This window comes from Cajanus cajan, chromosome 4 (genome assembly GCF_000230855.2).
Source record: "Cajanus cajan strain Asha chromosome 4, NIPB_CcT2T_4, whole genome shotgun sequence".
Classification (NCBI taxonomy): Eukaryota; Viridiplantae; Streptophyta; class Magnoliopsida; order Fabales; family Fabaceae; genus Cajanus; species Cajanus cajan.
In genome coordinates this window covers 64,244,151-64,271,536 of record NC_138520.1, presented here as the reverse complement: position 1 = coordinate 64,271,536, position 27,386 = coordinate 64,244,151, and the positions used below count along the sequence as shown (strand labels likewise).

The following is a 27,386-nucleotide window of genomic DNA, read 5'->3' as shown; positions in this document are numbered from 1 at the left end:
TAGTGACCGATTTTCTAGCAACGACTTATTTTGGTCACTAAATCAGTCGCTATTTTGATTATTCAGAATCGGTCGCTAAATCAGTCACTAAATAGCGATTGATAAATTTCGGTCGCTAATTTCGGTCGCTATTTTGTAAATTTCTAGTAGTATAGAAGTGTGTTCATAAAGAGTACTAACAATTTTGCTTAAGTGTTTTAGTTTTACTTTTTTATGTACTCAAAAATATTATAAGTGTTCCAACTTAAACGAACTCTCATAAGCACAATCATGTTTTTGAGCTGATGGAAAACACCTTGGTCATAACTATCTATGTGTGCCCAAGTTTGATGTTTCAAGGAGATTCAAGTTGAACATCTTCTCTTAGGGAAGATACGTTGAAGTGTCCTATACATTAGTCTCTCTAGTAAAACCTCCCAAGCAACAAGTCTCAATTCAAACTCAGCTTCGCAGAAGACTATTACTAAATACCTTATTTAGAAGGTTACTCAGAAGCACATTCAGAAGGAAGCTTAAGAAGGAATCTTCAAAAACAGCAAGTCTCAATTCAAACTCAGCTTCTCAGAAGACTGGTACTAAAGACCCTATTTAGAAGGTTACTCAAAATGAAGCTTCAAAAGTAAACTGCTTCTAAAGGATATGCTGACAGCACCAGAATAAAAATATAAGATGACACCAACATTACTTAAAATTTAAGCCAAATCCAACATATATATTTTGGAGACTATAAAAGGAAGAGCAAGGGCATTGTTCGAAGCAAGCAAGATTAATGAAAGCCATCAACATACAAGCTAGCCTAGATGTTATACTTGCTTCACACTTTGTTTTATAGAGATCTGATCTTCTAAATTTGTATACATACTTGTAATAGAAAAAAAAAGTGAGAATATTTCCTTAGTAGAAGCTCTTAATCAATGAGAGTGTACTAAAATCTTAGTAGTTGTTAGGATTCAAAACCTGAATCTGTATAAGCCTATCCTACCCAAATCTAGTGTTTAGAGGGTCAGAAAGGTGGCAAAAGTTTTCTAGTTTGTTGAGGTTACTCATAGTAGGAGGTTGTGAGGGTAAGGTTCTCAATGGGTTGTTAAGGGAAAAACTTAGTAGGTAGCTAAGGGTACTATACAAACAATAGGTGGTTGATTTGTGCAAGCTAAATATAGCAGATGGTTGGTGATTGTAATCAGAGTAATTTTTGTTGATCATAGTGTAAAAATCTCAAAGTGTGTGTGAGGACTAAACGTAACCCAAGGTTGGGTGGACCTAGATAAATCTTTGTTTGCAATCTCTCTTACCCTATCTCCCTTACTTGCTTTAATTGCTTATCATAGCTTATAACCTTGTTACGTATTTATCTATTGTGGATATAATTTGTTAAAGGATTCTTCAAAGAAAGAATTAATTTTATACCATCAGAAGCATAAGCTTCTGAAGAACTATCGTATAATAAATCTTTCAAAAGCTAACTAAGTCTTTTAGAAACCTTAGAAGCACCAACTTTTGAGTATCAAAATTTCATTAAAACTTGAATTTTAAGAAATCTACAATTCAACCCCCTTTTTTTTTGGCCAACAGTTACTTCACTTTTTTTTTTTCTATAACAAACTTGTGGCGTATTTCTTGGTCTAACCCATCTATTGGGTCCTAATGTCTCTTTCTTGTATTCTTTTATAGGTTCAACCCCACTACACACAAGACAAAACATAATTATTTAATTTTCTAGTTAACTTGAATTTTGAAATGTTTCATGAATCTCCTTACCATGATATGAAGCTAAAAATTTAGGTTAAGATCCCTTTTGTGCTTTGTGTTAGGGGTGTAAGTGGATTCGGGTTTTGATAAATATGTTATCCGACTTGATCAAAATTCAACGGATTGAGTTGAGTCGAATTTATGTTTTTTTATAAATCCAATCCAACCTAACCCGATATTTAACCCAATATTTTCATATACAACTTAGTTAATATAAAAAAAATATTAAAATAGGTAAATTTGACTCTGCCAACGAACTTATTGGCTACAAAATAAGTCACAAGTAAAAAATTTGTATAAGACCGGATACCAACACCCTTATAATGATTTCGGTGTAACTGTGGAAGCCGAGCCAAACAAGCCAGTTTGACACCTTTCTTCTCCTTTGCAAAATCGTAAGCTTAAAAAAATGAAAATAGAAAATATTTTCTCCAAGACATCATGAGATCCTTATTGTAATCTCCATTGAAAAAGATACGGATCTTTCCGAATTCCAATCCACACATACCAAATGAAAACATGTTGATAAGGAAGACATATAAAACAATATAGCACGTTAATTAAAAAATAACTATCTTATAGAGAAAGTCTATCACTTTTCTGATTGTAGCACGTGATACTAAAAGCTTGGTTTAGTAAAACAATCCACAAAATTGCTTCTACTTATGACTTAATCTCAATATTTATAGACCAATTTATTGCACAAGGCCTAAAGTGGAAAAAAATAGAAAGTGTTAAGTAATGGATCTTCTGCCACAATACTATTATACTATAACCCGCGTATGTCTTTGGTGGCTGTGGAGTGTTGGTCGAAATTTGACAATCACCTAAGAACTTTGAATGCTTCAAACAAGGACCAACAAAGAAGACCTTCCATAAAACTTCATCAAATAATAATAATAATAATTATAATAATAATATTATTATTATTACTGATAATAATAATAATAATAATACTCGATCTTCATTTTTAATACTCCACGTGAAGTTCAAGTCTTACCCAACGTGAGATAAGGCACTAAAGTCTATGTTTCTTCTGCATAAATTCTTCTTCATTGCAACTCACATCACAAAGAGCTTGAACTTCTAAGAAAATGTTCGATCACCGAGTGCTTAAACGTGCCAAGATATCTATCTTCTCTCTAATCACATTCTCGGCTATAATTTTTCTCCTTCATTATGATCTTATCTACCACGATTCCGTGAACCCTGCGGCAAACAAAGGAGCACTAGATGTGTTGCAAGCTCACACTCACAAATATGGAGAAGGGATGAGGTCAACTCTTAGTCTTATTCACACATCTTTACGTTCCATGAAAGAAGAGAATGAAGGAGTTGGTAAAGGAAATCATAGAGTACTAGTTGCTCCACTTAATGCCACTGAAGAAGAAAGAATTGCTTGGTTTAGAGGGAAGCTTCATGAGTTTAAGATTCTTATATCAGATGAGTTGAGTAGGAAATTCCATGCTCGGGTTCTTGGATTTTTCAGCCATGAATGTGAGTCTCAAATTTTCATGACTTGGGTGTCCCCTGCAGGCTCATTTGGAGCAAGGGAATTGTTGTCTGTTGAGAGTCTTTTCAAGGTGCAACCCAAGGCATGCTTGGTGATTCTATCAAGGACTTTGGACTCAATTCATGGCTATAGGATCCTAAAGCCATTTCTTTATGGGGGGTTCAAAGTTCAAGCAGTGACCCCAGACTTGCCATATCTGTTCAAGGGGACTACTGCTGAATCATGGTTGAATGAGTTGAGGAAAGGGAACAAGGACCCTGGTGAGATTTCTCTGTTTCAGAATCTATCTAACTTGATGAGACTTGCAGTTTTGTACAAATATGGTGGCGTCTACCTAGACACAGATTTTATTGTCTTGAAGCCTTTAACTGGGTTGAGGAATTCTATTGGAGCACAAAGCATGGATCTTGGTAATAAGCACTGGACCAGACTGAACAATGCAGTTCTGATATTTGACTTGAACCATCCACTTCTTCTCAGATTCATCAATGAGTTTGTGTTGACTTTTGATGGGAACAAATGGGGGCATAATGGTCCCTACCTGGTTTCAAGAGTGGTTGAGAGACTGGGGAAAAGGCCAGGAGTCAACTTCACAATCTTGCCTCCTAAGGCCTTTTATCCAGCAGATTGGAAAAAGATTGGTGGTCTCTTTAGGAAGCCAAAAGCTAGAGGTGAATCAAAATGGGTTGAGGCCAAACTGCTTCAGCTTAGTAGTGAGACTTATGGGGTGCATCTGTGGAACAAAGAAAGTAAGAGATTAGAGATTGAAGAAGGAAGTGTCATAGCAAGACTTGTATCTGATCACTGTGTCATTTGCAACTTTATGTAATTCTTGGGCAAAAACTGTTGACAGTATGTTTCTCTCCACCACCAGTGTTTTTTTATTATTTTCATTGTATAGGAACACTTGATGAAAATCACATAGCTAAGCAAGTTGTGAATGTGAAGGCATACTTTTTTCAAGACAATAATTTATCCACTTGATCATTCCAAATTTCCAATGGTGTTCAAAATTCCAAGGCCAGTTTGATGGCTCTATCTGAATATTCTACCACAAATTCTAACTTTAAGCCGTCTAAATCTAAAAGGGAATCTAAATCTTCCACATCTCCACAAACCAAAACCTGGCAATCTCCTAAAAGACTTTTTCCTAGTCAACTTTCGCCTGCCACTTTTGTCATTTCTATTCTGATGAGAGCCATTATCTCCATCTAGAAAACTACCCTTCGAGGCTAACTCGCTTTCTTTTTCAGTTCCAACAAAACGGGTGGATCCACTCTCCTTGATCAAGGCCCAAGGATCCTGAAATTCAAGCTCAGAATCACTTTCCCACAAAGATATGGGCTTGATCATGGGTGAGCCACTGTATGACTCAAAATGGGTTGCCAAACTTGTGTGCTCCATCTCAAATAATCTCCTCATAGATGTGCTTCCTCCTTTCATCAACCCCAATAAATTGCTTGATTTATGGGACGAGGATGAAGCTGAAGATGACAAAGAAGATGATGACGTATATAGAGATTTTTGGTACTGTATAATCTTCCTAATTTTTTCCTTCTGTTCTTCTGTGTTGATAAACCAGTGGCTCTCTTCATCTGTCTCCTCAGTAATTTCAGAAAACATGTTGTGTGTAAGGATTCCAATAATTTGTGTGATGCAAATAACTTTCCAAGATACATTTCTTTTCATTTTATACAGAAGAGATACCACAATGGACAAATCATTAGAAATGAATTATGAAGCCGGCTGCACTTGACATTTGGTGCACGAATGGACATAGGACAAAACAAAATGTATGTATGTTTGAAGGGAGGGAGAACAAATCCTCCCAAATGCTAAAAGACATTCTGTCGAATAATTTAGGCTCACTATACAAATGATCCAAAACCACACACATGGTATTCATTTATAAATCAGTTTATTTCAAGAGGTCAAATGGCATAAAAAAAGTTGTTAGTTTCTACTTATGTGCCAAACGAATGCAGGCTACATAATCAGGATAATTCAGGATCAAAAAGAAGTTTGTTAGTTCGAAAGAAATACCCCAACATCATACAAGTTGGCTCCAACTATGAGAAATTCGTATATCAATTACTTACCGATATTACAATTGATCTTGCACCGCAATATATTATATTAGTTGAAAACTTTTTTAATCAGTAAGAACATGGTTAACACACTATCATTTTTTACTTTAGTTTTTATATAAGAAAATTTACAATTTGAATTTTTGGTGAAACATTTTATAATTTAGTTTATATTTGATAAGCCATTAACCGATGGGTTTGGTATGTAGTATTGGGTTCAATTTTCAAATTATTTAGTTAAATTATGGGGTAAATCACACCGGTCTTTCTTGAAAAAGGTGGATATTACATTACTCTTTTATACAATTTAATTTATTTAACTTAAAATTGTTAAAGCAAATTAATTTTTTTTTTTAAAATATACAAATATTACAGTACATTTCCTTTTAATATTAAAATACATAAAACTAATAAAATGGGTTATTTGGTTCATTCCGAACTAATTCAATATGGACTACGTGTTATGACTAACTAGACCAAAAGGACCTGAATTTAATTGAGTCTTTTAATTTGATATTCAAGTTTGACTTTATGTGGATTGCTAGCTTTATGACACAGGTTAAAAAAAGCCTCATTCAATTCGGGTTTAAAATTTAGAGTCCAAATCCTATAATTTATTAGATAGGATTTGGGTTAGTCTAACAAGTCCAACCCATTTAATTAGCTCTAAAAGTACATAATAAATTACATTTTTCTACACATGAGTATTAGCTCTAAAAGTACATAATAAATGACATGTTTACTCTGATCATTGTCTCTTCCCATTGGGTGTGGTGGGCTTTGAGACAAACGCAAGGAGCGACCTTTCAAGTTCCCAAGTAGCCTGGGCCACGCATAAAGGGTTCGAAAGGGTTGTAAGGGATGCTTGGTTACGTAATTCGCCTACATTCATGAATGGAATGAATGTGGTCCGAATAGATGTTTTTGACTTCAATAAAAATGTCTTTGGTGACATCATTACACAGAAGAAGGGAGTGCAAGCTAGGTTGAAAGGGGTTCAACTGGAGCTCGAATAGGGTGACTCTAAAAGTCTTTCCAGGTTTAAGGGTACACTCCAAGAGGTTTGTAGGGTTGTGATGAGCATGAAGTCCTTTAAGGCTCTTGCTCCGGATGGGTTCCAACACTTCTTCTATTGAATTGTGGCTCACTGTTAAGGAGGCATCCCAAAATGGCTCTTCTGATTATTCACTTCTCAAAACTTTTATTGTTCTTATTCCTAGGCTGGATACCCCGACTAACCTTAAGGAATTTGTTCAATTAGTTTGTGTAACGTGGCCTATAAAGTCATCTATAAGGTTATTGTGACTTGTCTCAGCCTTGTTTTAAATAACATAATAGGGGCTTTCCAAGGGAGTTTCATATGAAAGAAAGGTATTCTTGATAATATTCTTATATAAGAGGCTCTAAACTTCATCCCTAAAGATAAGTCCTTGATAGGGACTCTAGCAATCAAGGTAGATTTCAAGAAAGCTTATTCGGATCGGGCAAAATTAAGTTGAACTAAACTATTAATTAACTGAATTATATTAATAGCTAAAAACTTATTTTGATCCCTTATAATCTTTTTTTGTTTCAATTTAGTCATTCATTATTTTTTGTCTCAATTTGGTCCCAAACTAATTAATTGGTTTTAATTTAGTCTCAAATTAATTAATTGGTTTCAATGTGGGACTTTCCGTCCAAATTGCTTTAACGAAGTTAACTTTTGGCCACGTAGATGCATACGTGGCATGCACGTGGATGAGAATTTTTTTTGAAAACACCTGGACCCAGAACGGCCCGTTCTGAAACCAGAACGGACCATTCTGAAACCAGAACGGACCATTCTGTTTACAAAATTAAAACACCACCAGTGAAGCAGAACGACCCGTTCTGGATTCAGAACGGCCCGTTCCAAAACTGTGAATAAAATATTCTTTACTTAATTGTGTTTTTGATATTATAATTATGCAATTTTGATCTCTAAGGTTTTAATTGAGTAATTTCAGTCCTTAAAAGATTATAGTTGTGTAATTTTAGTCTCACAATTTTTAATTGAACAATTTTAATCTCTCAAATATCATAATTGTGCAATTTTAGTCTTTCTCATTAAAAATTTAATAATTTTAAAATTTTAATATATATATATATATATATAATGTTTTAAAAATATATAATTGTTTGTTTATTTAAATTAACGTATTTTTTTTTAATGTATCAAATGATATATATTTATTATTACTAAATAAATAAAATTTATATATTATTAGTATTTTAATATTATTGATAAATTAATATCAATAATATTTTTACTATATTTATAAATAAACTAATAATTTGATAAATATAACTTAATATATATTAATATACTTTTACAAAAATATAATATAAGATCATATATATATTTCTAATTAATATACTTATATTTTTGTAAAAGTATATTAATATATAACAAGTTATATTTATCAAATTATTAGTTTATCTATAAATATATTAATAATATTATTGATATAATATTGAAAATTATAATATACGTTAATTTGAATAGATAAATAATTATTTAATTTTAAAAAATTATATATATATATATATATTAAAATTATTAATTTTTAATGGGAGAAAGAAAAATCATACTATTATGATATTCGAGGGACTAAAATTGTTCAATTAAAAATTGAAGGACCAAAATCGCGCAATTGTAATTCTTTAAGGACTAAAATTATGCAATTAAAATCTTGGAGATCACAAAATTGCACAATTGTAATACTTGAGAGAGAAAAAATGCAATTAAACCAATATTCTTGATTAATTTTATTAAAAAATATAATAATTTTGAAAAATATTTTTTTATGGTAAAAAATTTAAAATTACTTATTTTTATAAAATATAATTGTCTTATAAATAGAGTAATAATTTTTTCTTTTTTTCTTTCTGTTTGAAAAAATATTTAAATATCACTTTATAATTTTTTGCAACTTATTTAAGATTAAAAGAATAAAATGATAAAAATTAATAAGAAACATAATTGTAAGGTTCACTTTTTCCATCATTGTAAGGTTCACTTTTTCCATGTAAAATTTCATCTGTATATCCTTAATTTTTTTCCCTAAAATTTTTGTTTTTTTTATTCCTTTGTTGATTTCCCACTTATGTTTTGTGCTTGTGAAAAACTGAAAAATTGGTCTTTGTGTAATTTTGTTTTTGTTTCAATTTGTGGGTACTTGGGTTATGACTTTTTCTTATTAAATTTTTGACTTTTGAGTGCAGGGGTCCAGTTCAGTTTATCATAGTTCAGTACAGTTTAATAGAATAAAAAAATAGTTCAATTCAGTTTATGTGATCTAATTTTCAGTTTAGTACAATTTAATTGAACTATTTTTCAATTTAATACAGTTTTTAATAGTTCAGTTTAGTTTAATTTAATTTGTCCACCCCTAAAGCTTATGATAGGGTCAGTTGGAAATTTCTTGAAGCAACATTGGTAAGATTTGGCTTCCTTGATCATATCCTCCATCTTATTATGTGGGGTGTTATGAACTCATCACTCTATATTTATGGAATGGAGGTAAGTTGTGACCTTTAGCTATGGTTAGCGGTGTAAGATAAGGCGATCTCCTCTCGCTGTATTTGTTTTTACTATGTACAAAACGACTTGCTATTCATGACAGGGAGGGAACATGGGAACCTATTTCTCTTTCTCATTTTCTATTCGCGGATAATATGATCACTTTCTAGTTTCTACCATGCTTCTGAACGTCAAGTTCAAGTCGTTGCCTTGACATTGGATGAATTCTACTTCGCGTCGAGGTTGTAAGTGAATCTGGAGAAATCCAAAATATCGATGAGTCCTTTAACAGTGTAATTTGTTCAGTAGGTAGGGTCATTATCTATTGTAATTTGTTCTTTTGTTTTTTGATTTCATTACGTTACCAAAAAAAATGATGCTTGTTAAATTTAATAATGTTATATATGTTTTGTTAAACCTCCGACTTTTATATGAACTTTTTATATTAATAATTTATAATTAAATAAATAAAACGTAATTACTACAACAAAAAAAAGATTATCTATTTATATTATATACATATTAAATTAAATTATACATTAAATGTAATGTCTCATCATATTCGATGTTTCAACTCATTGCACAAAAATTTATTTAGTGATACTTCACACACTTTTTGGGATTATATAGTAGTAGTGAGTAACAAAAAGTAGATATTGCTTATATAATTAGTACTAATTAATTTATTTTAAACTATCATTAATTGTATAATTCCAGACTTTACAACTTTTGAATTCTCTCGTTTTAGGATGTTCAAAAGATATATTAAGCAGTTATTTAGAATATAGAAAATGGAATGTACATTAATATAACAAAAATAAATTGATGAATAAAATGTAATTTTGTTGTTTAACCTTTTTTATTCATAAAAATTAGAATTACAACATTATTTATGGTTAAAAGGTTATGATTTTTATTGTTGTGTAAAACGTGAAACATATAAATTACATAAATAAAAAAAATGTAATCAACAACAAAATGTTTGATTGATTTCATATTTTTAATCAGAATTGATCAATAAAATAAAATTCATATTATCAATCCTAAAATAAATGAACTCGTTATCTTAAAAATATTATTTTAAATGAATCATTTATAATAAAACTATAAATTGATAATTTTTGAATATTCAATTAAATTAGTGCAACTAACTAACTGATATTGGTATGTTGCATCTAATATCAATATTATTAATAAAAAAGGATTGTTGTAGTTGGTATTTATATTTTTAAATAATTTTACTCTTATAATTACCTTTTTACAAATTACAAATTTTGTATTCTTTTCCTATAAATTTCACTTTATAAATTTTTTTTATATTATTAATAATCACTCATTATTATATAATTCTTATTACTCATTATTCTATTAAAAATAATTCGATTTTTGTGCATAGTCAGTGTTTAAAAATCCGGATCGGATCGGCCGGTCGGACCGGTTAAACCGGGAATCAGTGATCTAGCTGGTCGAATCTTAAGTTGGATTGATTATGCATTTGAGTCATTTCAAACCGGATTGAACCGGTCAATTTTTTTATTCAACCAGTGAACCGGTGGGTCAACCGGTTCAACCACAATTTTTTTTAATTTTTTTTAAAGGACCACAAATCACAAAAATAACAATGAGAATTGAATTTGTTAATAGAAGAACAAAGAGTCTTATTAAGCATAAGAATAACTACTTATTCTAATATATTTGTCTATAATATATATAACTTAAATAACTTTTATAATATATTATTAATTCTAAATTATATATTTAATAATATAATATCTATGTAGATATTACATATATTATTTTGTAATATCAATTGTAAGCATATTATATATATACATATTATTTATATTTTTAATTTGTATTAATATGGTTTAACATGTAATTTTTTTATGTATTTCTTTATACAAAATAAAAATAAAGATAATTTTAAATAAGATGAAAACTAAAATTTAAAATAGGGTATGAATATATTGAAATTTATAAGTATAAAATATATTTAACATGAATATTTTTTTAAAAAAATTAATAAAAATCGAGTCATACGGTTCAATTAGTGACCTGCCGGTTCAACCTTTGACTCACTAACCCAGTATCTTAACCGATTTGATGACCGATCCGATTTTTAAAACTATGGCACTAATATTTATAGTAATAATGACAAAATGTAAAATTTTGAAGAATTAAATATATTTTTAGTCATCAAATTTAGGGTAAATTTGCTTTTGATCTCTCAAATTTAAAATTACTATTTTTAGTTTCTATAGTTTAAAAAAATCTTATTTTAATCTTTATATTCAGATTTTATTAAGAAATTTATCAAATATTAGTACATAAAATCTAGCTACTAGTGTTCCTATTAATGAAAATATCACATTAAATTCAATTGATATTATTTAACCATCTTAATTTATTATTTTCATATGTTATTGATAATCTAAGGAACTAAAACAAGATTTTTGAAAATTTTAAAAATTAAAGATTAAAATTTTAAATTTAAGAGACAACAAATTATTTTTAAATGTAAAAGACTAAAAATATATTTAAGCTAATTTTAAATTTGAGAACTTTGATTATCTTTCATTTTTTTATGGTTAAAACCCTTATTTGGTCTCTTATAATATTTTTTGTTTCAATTTAGTACCACTTTAATTTTTTGTTTCAATTTAGTCCCCAATAATTTAAATTATTGCAATTTGGGACTTTCGTCTAAATGATTTAAATGAAGTTAATTGTTGGCCACGTGGATGCCAGGTGGATGCCACATAAATGCGTAGGTGGATATCAAATTACTTGAATACACCTGAAACCAGAACGGTCCGTTCTGGTTGCACTCTTGGTGTGTTAATTTTGTACCTGGAACAGGCCGTTCTGGTTTCAGAACGACCCATTCTACTGCACTCATGGTGTCTTAAATTTGCATTTGGAACTGCCCGTTCCAGTTGCAAAATTAATGCATAACATGTGCAAGCAGAACGGGACGTTCTGGTTTTAGAACGTTCTGGTTCCATGCGTATTCATGGAATTTGGCATTCACCTATGTATTTACGTGGCATCCACATGCCATCCACGTGGCCAACAATTAACTCCGTTTAAATTATTTGGACGGAAGTCCCAAATTGTAATAATTTAAATTATTGGATACCAAATTAAAACTAAAAATTAAAATAAGACTAAATTAAAATAAAAAAATATTATAAAAGACTAAATAATCGTTTTTAAACTTTTTTTATTTAAACAAACAACAAAAGGCGTTAAGGTGGAAGCAGCATTGGGAATGGCTATAAAAGCAGAGTGGCTTTCATTCATTTTAATCCTCCTTGCAAATCAGAAAAGAAAGTCTGATTCAGTTTGATCTCTCCAAATTGTGGAGAAACCGAAGAATAATGGAATGATAATTGGGTTTGTCTGAGTCTGGTCCGGTGACAGGGATAGAATCTGGTAGCTAGGCTGGGTTAGTTTAGTGAGATTAAAAAAGAGTCTCCACCTTCATTTATTTAAAAAGTGGAGTATCTGCTTCAGCACTGCCCAAAAGGGTGTTTACATATATTTATATAAATATAGTATCCTCAGTTTCAAGTCTGAACAAGAAAGAGAAAAACAAACCTCAGTGAGTCACTACTTTTTTCTTTTCCTTCCTGCTTTTGCGGCTTCTCGCCGCCTTTGCTGTTCGCTTCTGCGCCAATTGGTGGCGCGTTAAAGCGCTGCTCCTTTTATTACAAAATATTTTGCAGCACCAACTTCACATACCAAGCTTTTGCCAATTCTATTAGTATTAGTATTAGTACACTATAGAATTCTCATTCTTAGCTTACTTGTGCATTACTAACATCTATCTCTGCCACTGACTCTCTTCTGAACAGCATTCAATAACAAAGACACAGTCATTGAGAGATAGGGGTTGCTTAAATTTTCAAGCTTTTGTAGAAAGAGACATCACTCACCGCACCACCAAGGTTAGTGGAAAGTGTCAAAATATCTGGCGTGTTACTTTTGGTTTGGACTTCACTCAACCCAAACTTTAATTCGTTGAATTAAGGTTGTTTTTGCGTATATATATACTGTTTTAATGGCGTTTTTAGTCAATGTGGGATTTTCGTGTGTACACTATCTGCTCACTTCTCACTTTTTCTTTGTAATTTTCATGTTCTCTCATTTTTGGTGTGGGGGATTCAGGTTGTTGTTTTTTGGGAAAAGGTTGCAAGAAATTTATAGTTATCTGGATCTGGGTTTTTTTTTTCTTTATTCCTTGGCTTTCGTTTTCTGGGTAGTGTTTGATCATTGTTGCGTACTTTCATGTGTTTCAGATCCATTTTGAGGACACTTGAAGAAAATGGAAACAGTGTTGCCTCAGAAGCAAGCGGAGGAAGCAATAGTGGCAAGCTTAAACGAGACAGAGAGTGAAGTTGGTGTGAGGGAAGAAGCAGAGAAGGAGTTGCAAGAGCACTCCAGCTTCAGCTTCAAGAGCCTCCTCTGGCATGGAGGCTCTGTTTGGGATGCATGGTTCAGCTGTGCTTCAAATCAAGTAAAATCAAAATCACCAAAATAAAACAAACTTTATGATCATTTTGTTATTTTATGTCATCTTCCATGTCTAAATTAATTGGTCATATTTTAGGTGGCTCAAGTGCTGTTGACACTGCCCTGTTCCTTCGCTCAACTGGGCATGCTATCAGGGGTTTTGCTTCAGATTTTCTATGGAATCTTGGGAAGTTGGACAGCATATCTAATCAGTGTCCTCTATATGGAGTACCGTTCCAGAAAGGAAAAGGAAAATGTCAATTTTAAGAATCATGTCATTCAGGTATTCTCATCAACACCAAACTTTTAAATTAAAGTTGTGTTTTTTCACATTACATAAAATTGTTCACAAATACCATTATCACTATATTAGAAGTATATGACTAATATCATATTATCTATTAATTATAGTCTAAATTGAAATTCACTATTTCAGTGGTTTGAAGTGCTTGATGGGTTGCTGGGTCCGTATTGGAAAGCAGTGGGGTTGGCTTTTAACTGTACTTTCCTTCTCTTTGGATCTGTGATTCAGCTCATAGGATGTGCAAGGTCAGATCCTTTCTTAATTTCTGCAAAAGAAAAGGGGTAATCTTATATGGTTTTGTTCTCATTACACAACACAGCACCTTTTACACTTTATTTTTGGTTTCTGTTGCAAAAACAGCAACATATATTACATCAATGACCATTTGGATAAACGAACTTGGACTTATATCTTTGGAGCTTGCTGTGCTACCTCTGTGTTCATACCCTCATTCCACAATTACCGTATTTGGTCCTTTCTTGGACTTGGAATGACCACTTACACTGCTTGGTACTTAGCCATAGCAGCTCTCATTCATGGCAAGGTAAATCGGTCACCTCAAAATCTTACAAGTTTCTGTAAAATAATATTACTATTATATAGTCATGTAATAAAAGTTTATTTTAGTGTCACATCCCATAACATCATTATGTGCTAAGATAAGTAATTATCTTTATTATGTTTAAATGTTATGGCAGGCAGAAAATGTGACACACACGGGTCCAACAAAGCTAGTGCTGTACTTCACCGGAGCCACCAATATACTGTATACCTTTGGTGGACATGCAGTTACTGTGTAAGTTACCCCTTTTATCATCAAGATCAAGTTATTATATATATTCATATATTATAATTTACTTTTAATATTTATTTATATTAGTTTCTCTATTTTTTTTTCCTTTATCCTCTCTTTCTTCCACAATATACTAAAAAATGAAGTGTAGATTTAAAAATTTTCTTTCGTCATCCATCCCTCGTTCATGTTGGTTCTCTAACAGTCCTTTAATAATTTAAAGCTTTGTAGTTTGTACACTCGTCCCCTCTATATCTTTGAAAAAGATTATTAAAAGGAAGAGATACTATTACTAGTACTAATATTATAAAATTAAGTTTTAAGATGTGTATTGTCAGTTACATGTATCATTAGGTGTTCCAAGTTACATGTCATCATTGTTTTTCAATCATAACGTTTGTTTCTTTATTTTTGTTTTAATAATGGTTAATCACCGTTGCTGAATAGATATTAAAAGACAATGATGTCCTAGTTAACTAATGAGACAGAGTGTAAGAACATTATCATACTAAGATATAATTAAATAATGTCTCCACTAAGAAAATCCTACTGTCGAATGGTTTTTGTTTTGCTGCTTTTGCCCCTTTTTTTTTTAATATAATTACTAAAGCTTTTAAAACTTCTTAGAAGTACAAATTAAGAGCCTCCAAAAAAAATACTTGAGATATATTATTCACCCAATAAATATACATAAAAATTTCTAAAATGTTACTGCTTTTTTTATTTATAATCAACATCTATATTTTATCTCACTTATAATTTTTTATATAACATTTTTAGTAAATACTACTATATATATGAAACTGTCATTTAATCACAAATTATATAATATATAATATGATGGTTAATTTTAATAATAGTTATCTTAAAAAACTATATTAATAATATTTTTTTTATTAATTGACTTTCACATCAATCATGTATAAAATATATGCAAAAACATAACATTTCAAAAAAAGATTGGTGGATGGCTCTCAGTGTCCTTTAGTCTAGTAAAAGAAAGTGGCAATGGAAGCAAAAGAATGAGAAGTTAGTTTGAGTTGATTTAGCCGTTTAAAGAATGAGAAACATTATTATTATGATTCCATGAAAAATGGTTGCAGAGAGATTATGCACGCCATGTGGAAGCCACAGAAGTTCAAATACATATACTTGCTGGCCACTTTGTACGTTTTCACACTAACGCTTCCTTCTTCTGCTGCCGTTTACTGGGCTTTTGGTGACCAACTTCTCACTCATTCCAACGCCTTCGCTCTCCTCCCCAAAAATAGTTTTCGTGATGCTGCTGTAATCCTCATGCTCATTCACCAGGTAATCTAATATAATCATTCTTTTCTATTTTGCTTTTGCTACATAGTTTAACCATTTCTATGAAATACTCTAACTAGCTAAGTTAGAAATGCTAGTGTTTTGGATTAAGAGGGTAAACTATTGCACGGCTGAATGAGCATATATATAAATTAGTCCTTTGATACTGTTTTACGTTTTATTAATTAGAAGTTACGTGTTAGGAAAATGCTATTAAATGCTTGTTTGGATTGTAATAATTAGTGTAGATGCTTATTTAACTTTTCATGTGGTACAGTATTTGCAAAACACAAAACCTGTCACGGAAATATGTAAAACATTCATAGACTAATTGAAGTACTAAACCAAAAAATAAGGACTCCTTTTTTAACCCGGCAAGTATAATTAAAATGTGTTTTAGTGTACAAACTATGTAGCATGATCTAAAAAAAGCATGTTGTTAAAAGCCCAACTACTTAGAATACTTGTGAAAAGTAGGAAAAGAGAGAAAATAAATGCAGTGGTTGGTGTTATTGAAGAAAATAAAAGAGTGTGGTGGAGGAATGTTAATAGTGAAAGTGAATGGGTGCATGCATGCAGTTCATCACATTCGGTTTTGCGTGTACTCCACTGTACTTTGTGTGGGAGAAGGTAATTGGGATGCATGACACAAGAAGCCTTTGTCTGAGGGCACTAGTGAGGTTGCCAGTGGTCATACCCATATGGTTTTTGGCCATTATCTTCCCTTTCTTTGGGCCCATTAACTCTGCTGTTGGAGCTTTGCTCGTTACTTTCACAGTCTACGTCATTCCCTCTGCGGCCCATATGCTCACTTACAGAAAACCCTCTGCAAGACAGGTAATTCATACAATACTTTGTATTCTATTTGCCATCATTATGATCATGTTTTGGGGAATTTTTTAATTAATGTAGAATGTGGTAGGGGCCTTCTTAGGACAATTATGTGACTTAATTTGTTTTGCAGAATGCTGCAGAGAAGCCTCCTTTCTTTGTGCCAAGCTGGACTGCAATGTATGTCTTGAATGCATTCATTGTGGTGTGGGTTTTGGTGGTTGGGTTTGGGTTTGGAGGATGGGCCAGCATGTCCAACTTCATTAACCAAATTGACACATTTGGGCTCTTTGCTAAGTGCTACCAATGCAAGTCCCCACCACCACCCCATCATCACTGAATTCAACTCACTCAACATCATACACTTCAACTCAAATCAAATCACAGTTCCCTCCAATTACTATTTTGTATTATACAAGGGGAATTAATCTAGTAACACTCCCCCTTCATTTGGTGTGTGCTGCTTGTGCTTTGCATTTTTCATTTCCCTTTTCTTTTTTTTTTTTTCTCTTGTTACGCTATATAGGTTTTTCTTTTCCCTTTAAGATTAGTTTATTAAAATTTAAAAAAAAAGTGTGGCCATTGGCCAATGTGTATGATTCCTTTGCTATTAATGCATCAGCTAATTAAATTACGTACGTTTTGGTATCTTCCCCACTTTTTTGTTTTGGTTTGGAGATAGTGTGAGACTTAATTTGTTTCTATTTTCTTTTTGTTAATAGATTCGGTTTCATTATTACTTTGCATGTTTCCAAAATATATCACTGTGCCGGAGTCGTTTGTTGTGTATGGAACTTTGTCTAATCACCTACTCAAGCCTTTAGGGCTTTTTGACCTCAGTAAATTAAAAAAAAAAATACACGAAATAAATTAAAAAAAAAACTAATTATCGAAATAGGTGATTTTAGACAGGTAAGCATACACGTGGCACTGAAAACGCCTGGGGGTGGGCGTTTTTTAGAAAACGCCTCCACCCCAGGCGCCATCTATGCTGATGTGGCACGGTGAAGAGAAAACGCTGGGAGGAGGCGTGTTTTACACGTGGCAGAAGATTGTTGATGGCGCCTCCCCCCAGGCGCCATGTAAGCTGACGGTAAAAAGAAAACGCTGGGGGAGGAGGCGTGTTGTACACGTGGTAGAAGATTGTTGATAGCGCCTCCCCCCCAGGCGCCATGTGTAGACGATGTGGCACACACTGAAAGCGCCTCCCCTCCAGGCGTTTTGCCATGTCTGGGTGCGCACCTCAGTACAAATTTACAAAAACGCCTGAGGGCCAGGCGCTATCAAATTAGTTAAATGTATTGGGTTGCACAAGATTCATTTGTTCGGTTTGTGGTCCAACGTATTTTTTATTTGGTGGTCCAGGTGCTTCAAGTAAGTAAGGGTTTTTAAATATTTGTAAATTTAAAATTTAAATTTTATATGTTCTATGTATGTATCATTGTTAGGTTTGTATAGTAGAGTGGTATAAAAATTAAAAGATAATTTTTTTTTTAGTTTGAAGTTGAAAACGAGAATGAAACATGTGAAACGGACCGTTCTGAGAAAGCACGTATTCAGAACGGGCCGTTCCTGTTTTTAAAGAATGGTTGGTAAGATTTGGTTTGGAACGGCCCGTTCTCTTTTTAGAATAGGGCATTCTGAATGAAATTTTTACCTGTGATTAGTTCCCTGAGAACGGGCCGTTGTAAATTCATAACGGCCCGTTCTGAAATCAGAACGGGACGTTGTGAATTCAGAACGGTCTGTTCTGAAATCACAACGGGCCGTTCTGAAGTCAAAACGGGCCGTTCTGAAATTCAGAACGGCTCGTTCTGGAATTAGAACGGGTCGTTCCAGTTGCCCAATTAAATTTTTTTTAAATGAAAAAGCTATTTAATTTGATTTTTATAATTGAATATATGTATTTATTGCAATGTTAAAAGTTGTGATATTATATTGAATATTTGAAACAGGGACAGCATAAGAGTAATATTTAATTTGATTTGTATTTGATTAGGAATGTCTCGTAGAGGTATTGATTACGTACCTGATAGTGATGAAGAAGTAGACATTGTTCCATCAAATGAAGTATGGACAGATGAACAATTTTTTGCGTCAATGAGAAGTGCAATGGCAGTAAGACAGGTTGAAGAGGCTCGAGAACAGGAGCCATTGTCTCCGTTGTCACCCCCTACACCAAAACTTGGGGATGATGACGAAGAGACATCGAGTACACGTGACATTGTCGTGTTATTCCTGGACCAGCTGGTTTGGTCCAAGCTACAATGAGGAACAGGGAAGCTGAAAATCCATTGCCAACACAAGAGTTTTTGGCTGATCTTAATGGACCTGCGATGTTGGTGTTCAACTCTAACTCGTGGCGCTATGCTATGCATTATGTGAAATCTAGAGGTTTGTTTAGCATATTAAGTTTGATGTGTGTAAATTTAATGATGCAAATAATGTTAACTATAATTTGTATTTTTTAACAATAGGTCTACCTAAAGTGACTTCATTGATTAATATCGACCACAATTTACAAAGAGTCCCAACAGTTGTTGCTTTTGTGGAGTCTATGACCCCAACTGGACAGGGAAATTATACTATTAATTTAAAGGTATGGTTAGTGAATTTGTTATACATTAAAAGAAAATATTTTGTAATTAATTGTAAATATTTATTTCAGGACCCAACTGCAACGATTGGTGCAAGCTTACATTACAAAGTTAAGCAACACCGACAATATGGGGAAGACATTGTTGTGGGGTGTGTGTTAATTCTGAAACAGGTAAAATTTGTTGTATAAAATGAAATTATATGTTATTTATGTGTTGAATTAAATTTGTTTGTTTTTTGTTTAGGTTGTCGTGTTTGCCCCCAGGCGTTTCCGTGATCCTTACTTCCTCAATATAACTAAAAATAATATAAAACGGGTGAGTAGTATTAGTTAAATAAAATTTATTTTGTAAGTAATATTGTTTAACAAATGTATGTTAAATTTTTTTCAGGTTATTCCGAAGGATATTTGATTTGATGACAAAAAGTATTTGTAATTTAGTTTTAGGTTTATTGTTAATTCGAATGGTTGTAATGTAAATTTTATTGTGAATTGCAATATTTAAATTTGGATAATATTGTTATTAAATATTCGTGAAAAAAAATTATTTATTAAATATTTATTGTGCACTTTAGTTATATGTATTTGTTGTTGTTGTTTTATAATTTTGTAATGAAAAAAAAATTGTTAAATTATGCACTTCATATTATTTTATTATTTTAGTTAGGGTCCATCTGCCTATAAATATAAGTGTGTGTGTGTGTGTGTTTTATGTTCAGACACTTTCTCTTCAACTTAAGATAGAAATATTGTAGTAGTGAGTTCGAAGAATGGGTTCAGCAACAGTGTTTGCTCTTGTGTTTCAAAATGTTCAGATATTTCAAACTCAGTACGGTCTTGATTATGCCATACAAATGCCATCTAGTGGGAGAGTTATCAAACTTAACGAAGATATGACACTTGTTGATTTGTTGAATGAGGTACATAGGAGGTTGATCAAAGGGGATAGCAAACGCATAAGTCAAGTTCATTATCGTTGTCCAGTTAGATATGAAGATGGAGGAAAGCAATATACTCCATATCCTTTAACCTGTGATGAAGATGTGACATTCATGTTTCACAAATTTGCAGAAGACCCGAATGAATTACTACTTAATTTGTTTGTTACTTTTGAAGATCTGGAGCCTCAACAATTGCAGATGTGGAACATGGTCAATTCATTTGAAAGACAACTAAACTTCATGTAGGGTTTAGGGTTGAGGGTTTTCTTGTTTGTATCGTTGTTTATTTTGTAAACAGTCAATGTTTACTTTGTTAACTTCATGTATTTGTTGTCGTTGTTGTTAAACAATAGTTAAGTGTTTGTTGAAGTTTAAAAGTATTGTCTTAATTTGAATGTAGTAGTAAAGTGTTGAAGTATTAATAATATTTACGTTTGTGATTAACAAATGTGATAATATATTGGTTACAATGAAAAATAAAATTTGAAAATGTAAAGTATAAAGTAGGTTAAACGAATTTCCCTGATTGCAATGACAGAATCGACGGTGTAGATCATCTTAAATTTAAATTCAGTGTTCATTGGTCAGATTTGTTGTCTCCTAGTAGCAGGGGAAAAGAACGGCTCTGATCGCACTGACAGATTAAACGGTGTAGATCATCTTGATTTTAAATTCGTCACTGTTGATGGGTCAGATGTGTTGTCTCCTAGTAGCAGGGGAAAAGAACGGCCATGATCGCACCGACAGAATCAACGGTCTAGATCATGTATTTTTTAAATCTGTCACTGTTCATGGGTCAGATGTGTTGTCTCCTAGTAGCAGGGGAAACGGACGACCCTGATCGCACCGACAGAATCAATGGTGTAGATCATCTCGAATTGAAATTCGTCACTGTTCATGCGTCAGATGTGTTGTCTCCTAGTAGCAGGGGAAACGAACGGCTCTGATCGCACCGACAGATTAAACGGTGTAGATCATCTTGATTTTAAATTCGTCACTGTTGATGGGTCAGATGTGTTGTCTCCTAGTAGCAGGGGAAAGAACGGTCATGATCGCACCGACAGAATCAACGGTCTAGATCATGTATTTTTTAAATTTGTCACTGTTCATGGGTCAGATGTGTTGTCTCCTAGTAGCAGGGGAAACGGACGGCCCTGATCGCACCGACAGAATCAATGGTGTAGATCATCTCGAATTTAAATCCGTCACTGTTCATGCGTCAGATGTGTTGTCTCCTAGTAGCAGGGGAAACGAATGGCTCTGATCGCACCGACAGAATCAACGGTGTAGATCATCTCGAATTTAAATCTGTCACTGTTCATGCGTCAGATGTGTTGTCTCCTAGTAGCAGAGGAAACGAACGGCTCTGATTGCACCGATAGATTAAACGGTGTAGATCATCTTGATTTTAAATTCGTCACTGTTGATGGGTCAGATGTGTTGTCTCCTAGTAGCAGGGGAAAAGAACGGCCATGATCGCACCGACAGAATCAACGGTGTAGATCATCTTGAATTTAAATCCGTCACTGTTCATGGGTCAGATGTGTTGTCTCCTAGTAGCAGGGGAAACGGACGGCCCTGATCGCACCGACAGAATCAACGATCTAGATCATCTCGAAAGTAAATCTGTCACAGTTCATGGGTCAGATGTGTTGTCTCCTAGTAGCAGGGGAAACGAACGGCCCTGATCGCACCCACATAATCAACGATGTAGATCATGTATTTTGTAGACAAATGCACTGTTCATGGGTCTATAAATATACGAATGCCATTGAAAATATTTCACCATCCAACTTTTCTGCCTTTAGTTTCTTTTGTTATCTGATTTGTTGCATAGCTGCTGTGTTTGTTATTTAGTATCTGTTAAATTTTGTTTAAATCATGTCTTTCATTTGTGTAGTGTATTACAATGGTACAATTAACCAAACTGCTGAGGGTTGTTCATTTGTGGGTAGTCATAAAACAATACGTATTAGTCGTGGTATTGATGTTGAATATTTAAAGAATAAAATTCATGGAAAGTTATATCTTAATGCTAATCAAATTATCTCCAACATACAATGTAGATATTTACGTTGTCTTGATCCTGTATCATATGAAAGTGTTGATGTATGTGATGATGAAGATCTTGAGTGTATGTTTGATAGCTTTGAGAGACAATATAAAATGAATATGATTGAATTGTATGTTCATGTAGATATGGTTGTGTCATCTTCAATTCATGTTAATGAAACTCAGGCAACCACTAGTCATCATGAATTTGAACAAACAACATCTTATCTGGTAACTAACATCCCTAATTTACAACCCACAAATGTTCCAATCTCACCACCAATAAATCATCCTGACTCAAACATTGATTTTGAGACAAACTTGAGTGACGATGATATCAATCTGGGACAAGGTGATGAAGCCGACGATTTGAATTCATCTGATACAAAGGATGAAGAAGATGTCAATGCAAACAACAATGTCAGCGTGCAATCACCATATGAAGTTGAACCTCCCCAGCCAACTGAATCAGGTTTATTTCAAGTTCTATTAGTTTGATAAATAATATGGATATTGAGTTAACATTTTTTTCCCATGTAGGACCTTCAAATAATCCATTTTGGACAGAAACTCCACATTACAGTTATATTGACTGGAATCATCCAGATCAAGAGAGTTGGTATTGTGGTTTAGATGTCCCTAATTCTTGGAGAGTTGGCGATTAGCTATATATCGGCCTTCGTTTTCACACAAAAAATGATGTACAGATGGCTGTTAAACATTATTCTATGAATGCACATCAAACTTTTGTTGTTGTTGAGTCTGGCCAAAGGGTTTTCTCTGTCAAATGCCCTAATAGCAATGAAGGTTGTCCTTGGAAACTAAGGGCAATTATGTCTAGTAAATTGAACAACAAATGGGTTATCAAGAAATGGGGCGGGACACACACATGTATTAACCCCTTGCTATCTCAAGATCACAACAAATTGGACTCTAAGTTCATATGTTGTTGTATATTAGGTTAGTGCATATTTAACTATGGAGTTAAAACTTATCATATGACTTTTTCTAACATGGTTATCATTTATTTGTAGGTATGGTTAGGGAAGATGCTTCCATTTCGATTTCTCTAATTCAAGAAAGAATTAGTGGACAATTCAACTATAAGGTGTCGTATCGGAAGGCATGGAAAGCCAAAAAAAAGGCAATTGAGAGGGTTTATGGTGACTGGAGTGACTCATATGATCTTCTACCAAGGTGGTTGGACAGGATGGTTGAATGTTGTCCTGGGTCTGTGTATAAACTTGAAACCACTGAGTACGTGTCAAACAATATAGTGGATCCAAATTTCCGTCAATTTCGTCGAGTCTTTTGGACATTTAAACCAGCATGTGATGCCTTCAACTACACTAAACCCATTATACAAATAGATGGGACATTTTTGTATGGAAAGTACCGAGGCACACTACTAATCGCTACGACACAAGATGGAAATGCTCGTGTGTTACCACTTGCATTTGCAATAGTAGAAGGAGAAACACTAAGCGATTGGTCATGGTTTTTGTCTAACATTCGTCGGTATGTTACGAGAAAACAAGGTATTTGTTTAATAAGTGATCGACACCAAAGCATAAAGTCAGCAGTGGCAAATGCCCAAGGGTGGCAACCACCTCAAGCATATCATGTATATTGCATTCGACACATCGCTAGCAACTTCAACCACCGATTCAAGAATACTAAACTTAAAGAAGAATAGATTAACATAGGTACTAAACGCTTTATTGTTTTTTATATGGTGTAATGTTTACTTTAATTTTATAAATATTAATACATAAACTTCTTATATGGCAGGGTACACAACCAACAAGCATAGATTTGAAAGAAGGTTGGAAAGGTTCCGTGCGGTCAGCCCTGAAATTTGTCGTTGGATTGATGGCATTTCCCTTGAAAAATGGGCAATCGCACACGACGAAGAAGGACGTCGATATGGACACATGACAACAAATTTGTCCGAGGCAGTCAACAAAGTCCTTAAGGGTGCACGAAACTTGCCTATAACTGCGCTAGTTAAATGCACGTATGCTAGGTTGGTGGAGTATTTTATTCAAAGGTTAGGTCAGGCAAACGCTGACCTTGCTCTGGGTAAACATTACTGTCAGAAGTTAATGGATGCTATGGAAACAAATCAACAAGAAGCAACCTCTCATTTCATTCGCAGGTATGATTATGAGTCTACAAGATTTGAAGTTGAAGAAATCTTCAATGCAGTCACACAACGAGGTGGGAAGGTTTTCAATGTTTTTCTAAATGAAAGAAAATGTGAGTGTGGTGCTTTTCAGGCGTATAGATATCCATGTTCACATGCAATAGCAGCCTGTGCACACGTTCGTATAGATCCATTAACTTTTGTTGATGCCGCATACACTAACGAATACATCAAAGCGGCATATTCAGGTCAATGGTTCCCACTTGGAAGTGAAGAAAATATTCAACCTACTAATGGACCTCGTATAGTTCCAGATGAGACAATGATACGTACAAAGAGACGCCCAAAATCCACGCGCATTAGAAATGAAATGGATTGGACTGAATCCCAAAGGAGGCAACGATGTGGACATTGTAGGCGTGAAGGGCATAATAGAACCAATTGCCCTGTGCTGGCTGAAGATGTATTCAATAACGCATAACAAGTTTGTATGTTGCAGTGTATTTAAAGAAAAAAATTCCTCCATAGTTATATCATATGTCAATTTTAGTTTAATTAAATTGTTCAGTTATACAATAAAATAATTACAACAAAGTTTACAGTAACTATTAAAACAAATACAAATTACTTCTTCAACGTATTCTCGTCTTTCTGGAGCGTGTAACCAGCGTGGTCCGGTGGCATATCAACTGTCAAAAAAATTTAATATTAGTAAAGTTAACATTTAGGTAAATAATTAAATATCAAACAATGAATTAAGTTTAAGTACTAACAACTTATTATTCAAATTACCTATTCATTTCTCTTCATGTGCTGCTCATGGGGACTTAGGATACATTGCCGTTGTCTATGGCGAGCACCACGATCTGGGTTCCTCCGAACTAACTCATCACCATCTCCCTTAGGGCTTCCAGCTTCCGCTGCTAATGCTGTATTCAAATCATGCCCTAAACCTGGATGATGGGAAGACGAACCCCCACCATAAAATCCTCCTCCCATAAATGACGGCTGTCCAAATCGATAATCTCGATAATTCATCATAGGTACTGATGGAGAGATCATGTGTGGAACATATGGAGAAGGTGTAAACTGGAACATACTACCAGCCGACATACTCGGGACATCACCCATCGACTCCGGTGCTGGGAAATTACCTGCACCAGACATTCCTGCTGTGTCAAACCCAAAAGATGTGTACTGTGTAGTACCATACACATATTGTGTCACATCTGCATCCGGGGTCAATGTTCTCGGATAATATGTCCCAGTTGGTGGCTCAGTCGGAGGAATTGGTATCTGTAAACCCTGGTGTTCAACTCGCCTTCGCCGACGACTTAGTCCCTTTCCTTCTCGTCGACCCGCCCCAATGTGCTCCACCTGAACTTCGTCTGCTTGTGGTAATGCTGCAGCTGCAGCCGGTGTAAAAGGGAAACTGACCCTGCTCACCTCGTCTCGCAACTGCAAGCAGTGACCGATGCTCTCATGCATCATGGTAAAATTAAAGGCATCCCTATGTTCTTCACTAGTGCCATGATACATGTGTTCTAGAACATCGGTATACAAATAACATAACAAATATCATCAGTACACTAAATTTAAAAATATGTCACAAGTAATTATTTAAAAACATGCGTACATTTGTACTCACCACATATCCTTCCTTTGCAGTAGAAGGAGAAATCCATCGCTTTGTATGTTTCCTATACCACACCATGTATTCTGAACTATAGCTCAAGTGTGGTGTATCACACGCAGGTTGTGTCCATACACGATGATGACATGACTGTCACTCCTACACAAATTGAACGTGCATGCGTGACCAGTCCGTGTTATCCTTGCCTCTCAACGGAAGATCATGCAATTTCTCCGGATGAATAGGAGGCGCAAGAATGTGTTGGACCATCCCAAATTGTCGCATTACACGATCTGCATAATGATATTCGACGATGTGGAAATTAATCAACGGGACTGTTGACCTTCATACATGTGAGTCCTCCAAACAGTAAGGAGGTAATGTAGGTAGTAACTCCAAGTATGGTTGCCATACAAACTGCAAAATAACCAATCAATTAAGTACTTACGAATTATCATTTATAATCACAATTTTTTTATCAAAATCTTCAATATAATATTCTAATAAAATACTTACATCCTCTCTTTTTAAACGGTCAAAATAGTCTCTATACTTCACAATTTTTTCTTTTGTTTCCTCTCTAGGTTTATGCAAGGCATTATTCCACCTGTTATAAAAACAAAAAAACCATCAAATCTTCAACTTCCAAATTAATTCTAAATATATTTATTCTAAAATCGATCACAAGTAATATAGTTACTAACCTTGCCCCTAGAGGAACATGAAATGTAGATAAAGGTGGATGAGGTGGTGCAATAAATGGAAACCGATACCATGCCCATAATTGCAGTAAAATACCTGACCCAGCAATTTCCTTGTGATCATAATTCGTCGCCACACACAACTCCCTGTACAAATTTGTCAGGACGCATGACCCCCAACTCATTTGACCACAAACATCTAGGTCTTCGAGGAAACTCAAGTATCTAAGGGATACAAACGCGCTAGAGTGATCAGTTTATAAATATCCCCCGATCATGCGTAAAATGAACGCTCTAGTATAGCGTTCCAACTGTTCCTGACTATGTATATGCTCAGAAACATCCGAAAACTGCTGGTCAATCCACCTCATCCTCAATCTACCCCCAACAAGCATTGCCTCAGGTGGTGTCATCCCAAGAAGGCGCTGCACAAGAGCTCCCCAATCCATACTTGCGTATCCAGTAATGGGTGCCCCAGAGATCTTCAACCCAAGTAAAATTGCAACATCCTCCAACGTGATAGTACACTCGCCGAAGGACATGTGAAACGTGTGGGTCTCTGGTCTCCATCGCTCAACTAACGCAGATATTAAATGATTATCCACAGGAAAGTAACTAATCTGCACCATCCCCAGAAATCCAGCCCTCTGTAAAAGATCCTGAACAGCAG

General features: G+C 33.9%; 4 protein-coding genes and 1 long non-coding RNA gene across 5 annotated transcripts; 4 read left to right on the top strand and 1 right to left on the bottom strand.

Moving 5' to 3' along the window:
* Window positions 1-2,816: 2,816 nt before the first annotated feature.
* Window positions 2,817-6,492, top strand: LOC109788418 (uncharacterized). The gene has a single exon (XM_020347137.3). It carries the CDS (start codon window positions 2,844-2,846, stop codon window positions 4,089-4,091), a length of 1,248 nt encoding a protein of 415 aa, XP_020202726.2. The 5' UTR covers window positions 2,817-2,843; the 3' UTR covers window positions 4,092-6,492.
* A 5,666-nt stretch (window positions 6,493-12,158) lies between these two features.
* Window positions 12,159-17,262, top strand: LOC145956912 (auxin transporter-like protein 2). The gene is made up of 10 exons (XM_083072792.1): window positions 12,159-12,497; window positions 12,751-12,843; window positions 13,195-13,412; window positions 13,506-13,691; window positions 13,845-13,957; window positions 14,073-14,256; window positions 14,411-14,508; window positions 15,609-15,816; window positions 16,393-16,650; window positions 16,778-17,262. The coding sequence occupies exons 3-10, from the start codon at window positions 13,221-13,223 to the stop codon at window positions 16,982-16,984; spliced, it is 1,446 nt and encodes a 481-aa protein (XP_082928918.1). The 5' UTR covers window positions 12,159-12,497; window positions 12,751-12,843; window positions 13,195-13,220; the 3' UTR covers window positions 16,985-17,262.
* A 1,839-nt stretch (window positions 17,263-19,101) lies between these two features.
* LOC145957096 (uncharacterized) lies at window positions 19,102-20,849 on the top strand. Its single transcript, XR_014433519.1, has 3 exons — window positions 19,102-19,414; window positions 19,488-19,559; window positions 19,635-20,849. It is a non-coding gene; the product is annotated as an uncharacterized LOC145957096 (long non-coding RNA).
* Window positions 20,850-22,943: 2,094 nt separating this feature from the next.
* Window positions 22,944-24,863, top strand: LOC145957455 (uncharacterized). Its single transcript, XM_083073715.1, has 3 exons — window positions 22,944-23,043; window positions 23,271-23,774; window positions 24,028-24,863. The coding sequence occupies exons 1-3, from the start codon at window positions 22,944-22,946 to the stop codon at window positions 24,861-24,863; spliced, it is 1,440 nt and encodes a 479-aa protein (XP_082929841.1).
* On the bottom strand, window positions 24,413-26,839 carry LOC145957095 (uncharacterized). The gene is made up of 2 exons (XM_083073312.1): window positions 26,720-26,839; window positions 24,413-26,622 (listed from the first exon to the last, which is right to left on the bottom strand). Exon 2 carries the CDS (start codon window positions 25,919-25,921, stop codon window positions 25,175-25,177), a length of 747 nt encoding a protein of 248 aa, XP_082929438.1. The 5' UTR covers window positions 25,922-26,622; window positions 26,720-26,839; the 3' UTR covers window positions 24,413-25,174.
* Between the last annotated feature and the right edge of the window lie 547 nt (window positions 26,840-27,386).

Coding starts and splice junctions, on each gene's coding strand:
- LOC109788418 (XM_020347137.3), top strand. CDS start 2,844: ATGTTCGATCACCGAGTGCTTAAACGTGCCAAGATATCTATCTTCTCT.
- LOC145957095 (XM_083073312.1), bottom strand. CDS start 25,921: ATGTATCATGGCACTAGTGAAGAACATAGGGATGCCTTTAATTTTACC.
- LOC145957455 (XM_083073715.1), top strand. CDS start 22,944: ATGGCTGTTAAACATTATTCTATGAATGCACATCAAACTTTTGTTGTT. Junction 23,044..23,270: donor ATGCCCTAATAGCAATGAAG/GTTGTCCTTGGA, acceptor ATTTATTTGTAG/GTATGGTTAGGGAAGATGCT. Junction 23,775..24,027: donor GTATGTTACGAGAAAACAAG/GTATTTGTTTAA, acceptor CTTATATGGCAG/GGTACACAACCAACAAGCAT.
- LOC145956912 (XM_083072792.1), top strand. CDS start 13,221: ATGGAAACAGTGTTGCCTCAGAAGCAAGCGGAGGAAGCAATAGTGGCA. Junction 13,413..13,505: donor TCAGCTGTGCTTCAAATCAA/GTAAAATCAAAA, acceptor GTCATATTTTAG/GTGGCTCAAGTGCTGTTGAC. Junction 16,651..16,777: donor GAAAACCCTCTGCAAGACAG/GTAATTCATACA, acceptor TTTGTTTTGCAG/AATGCTGCAGAGAAGCCTCC.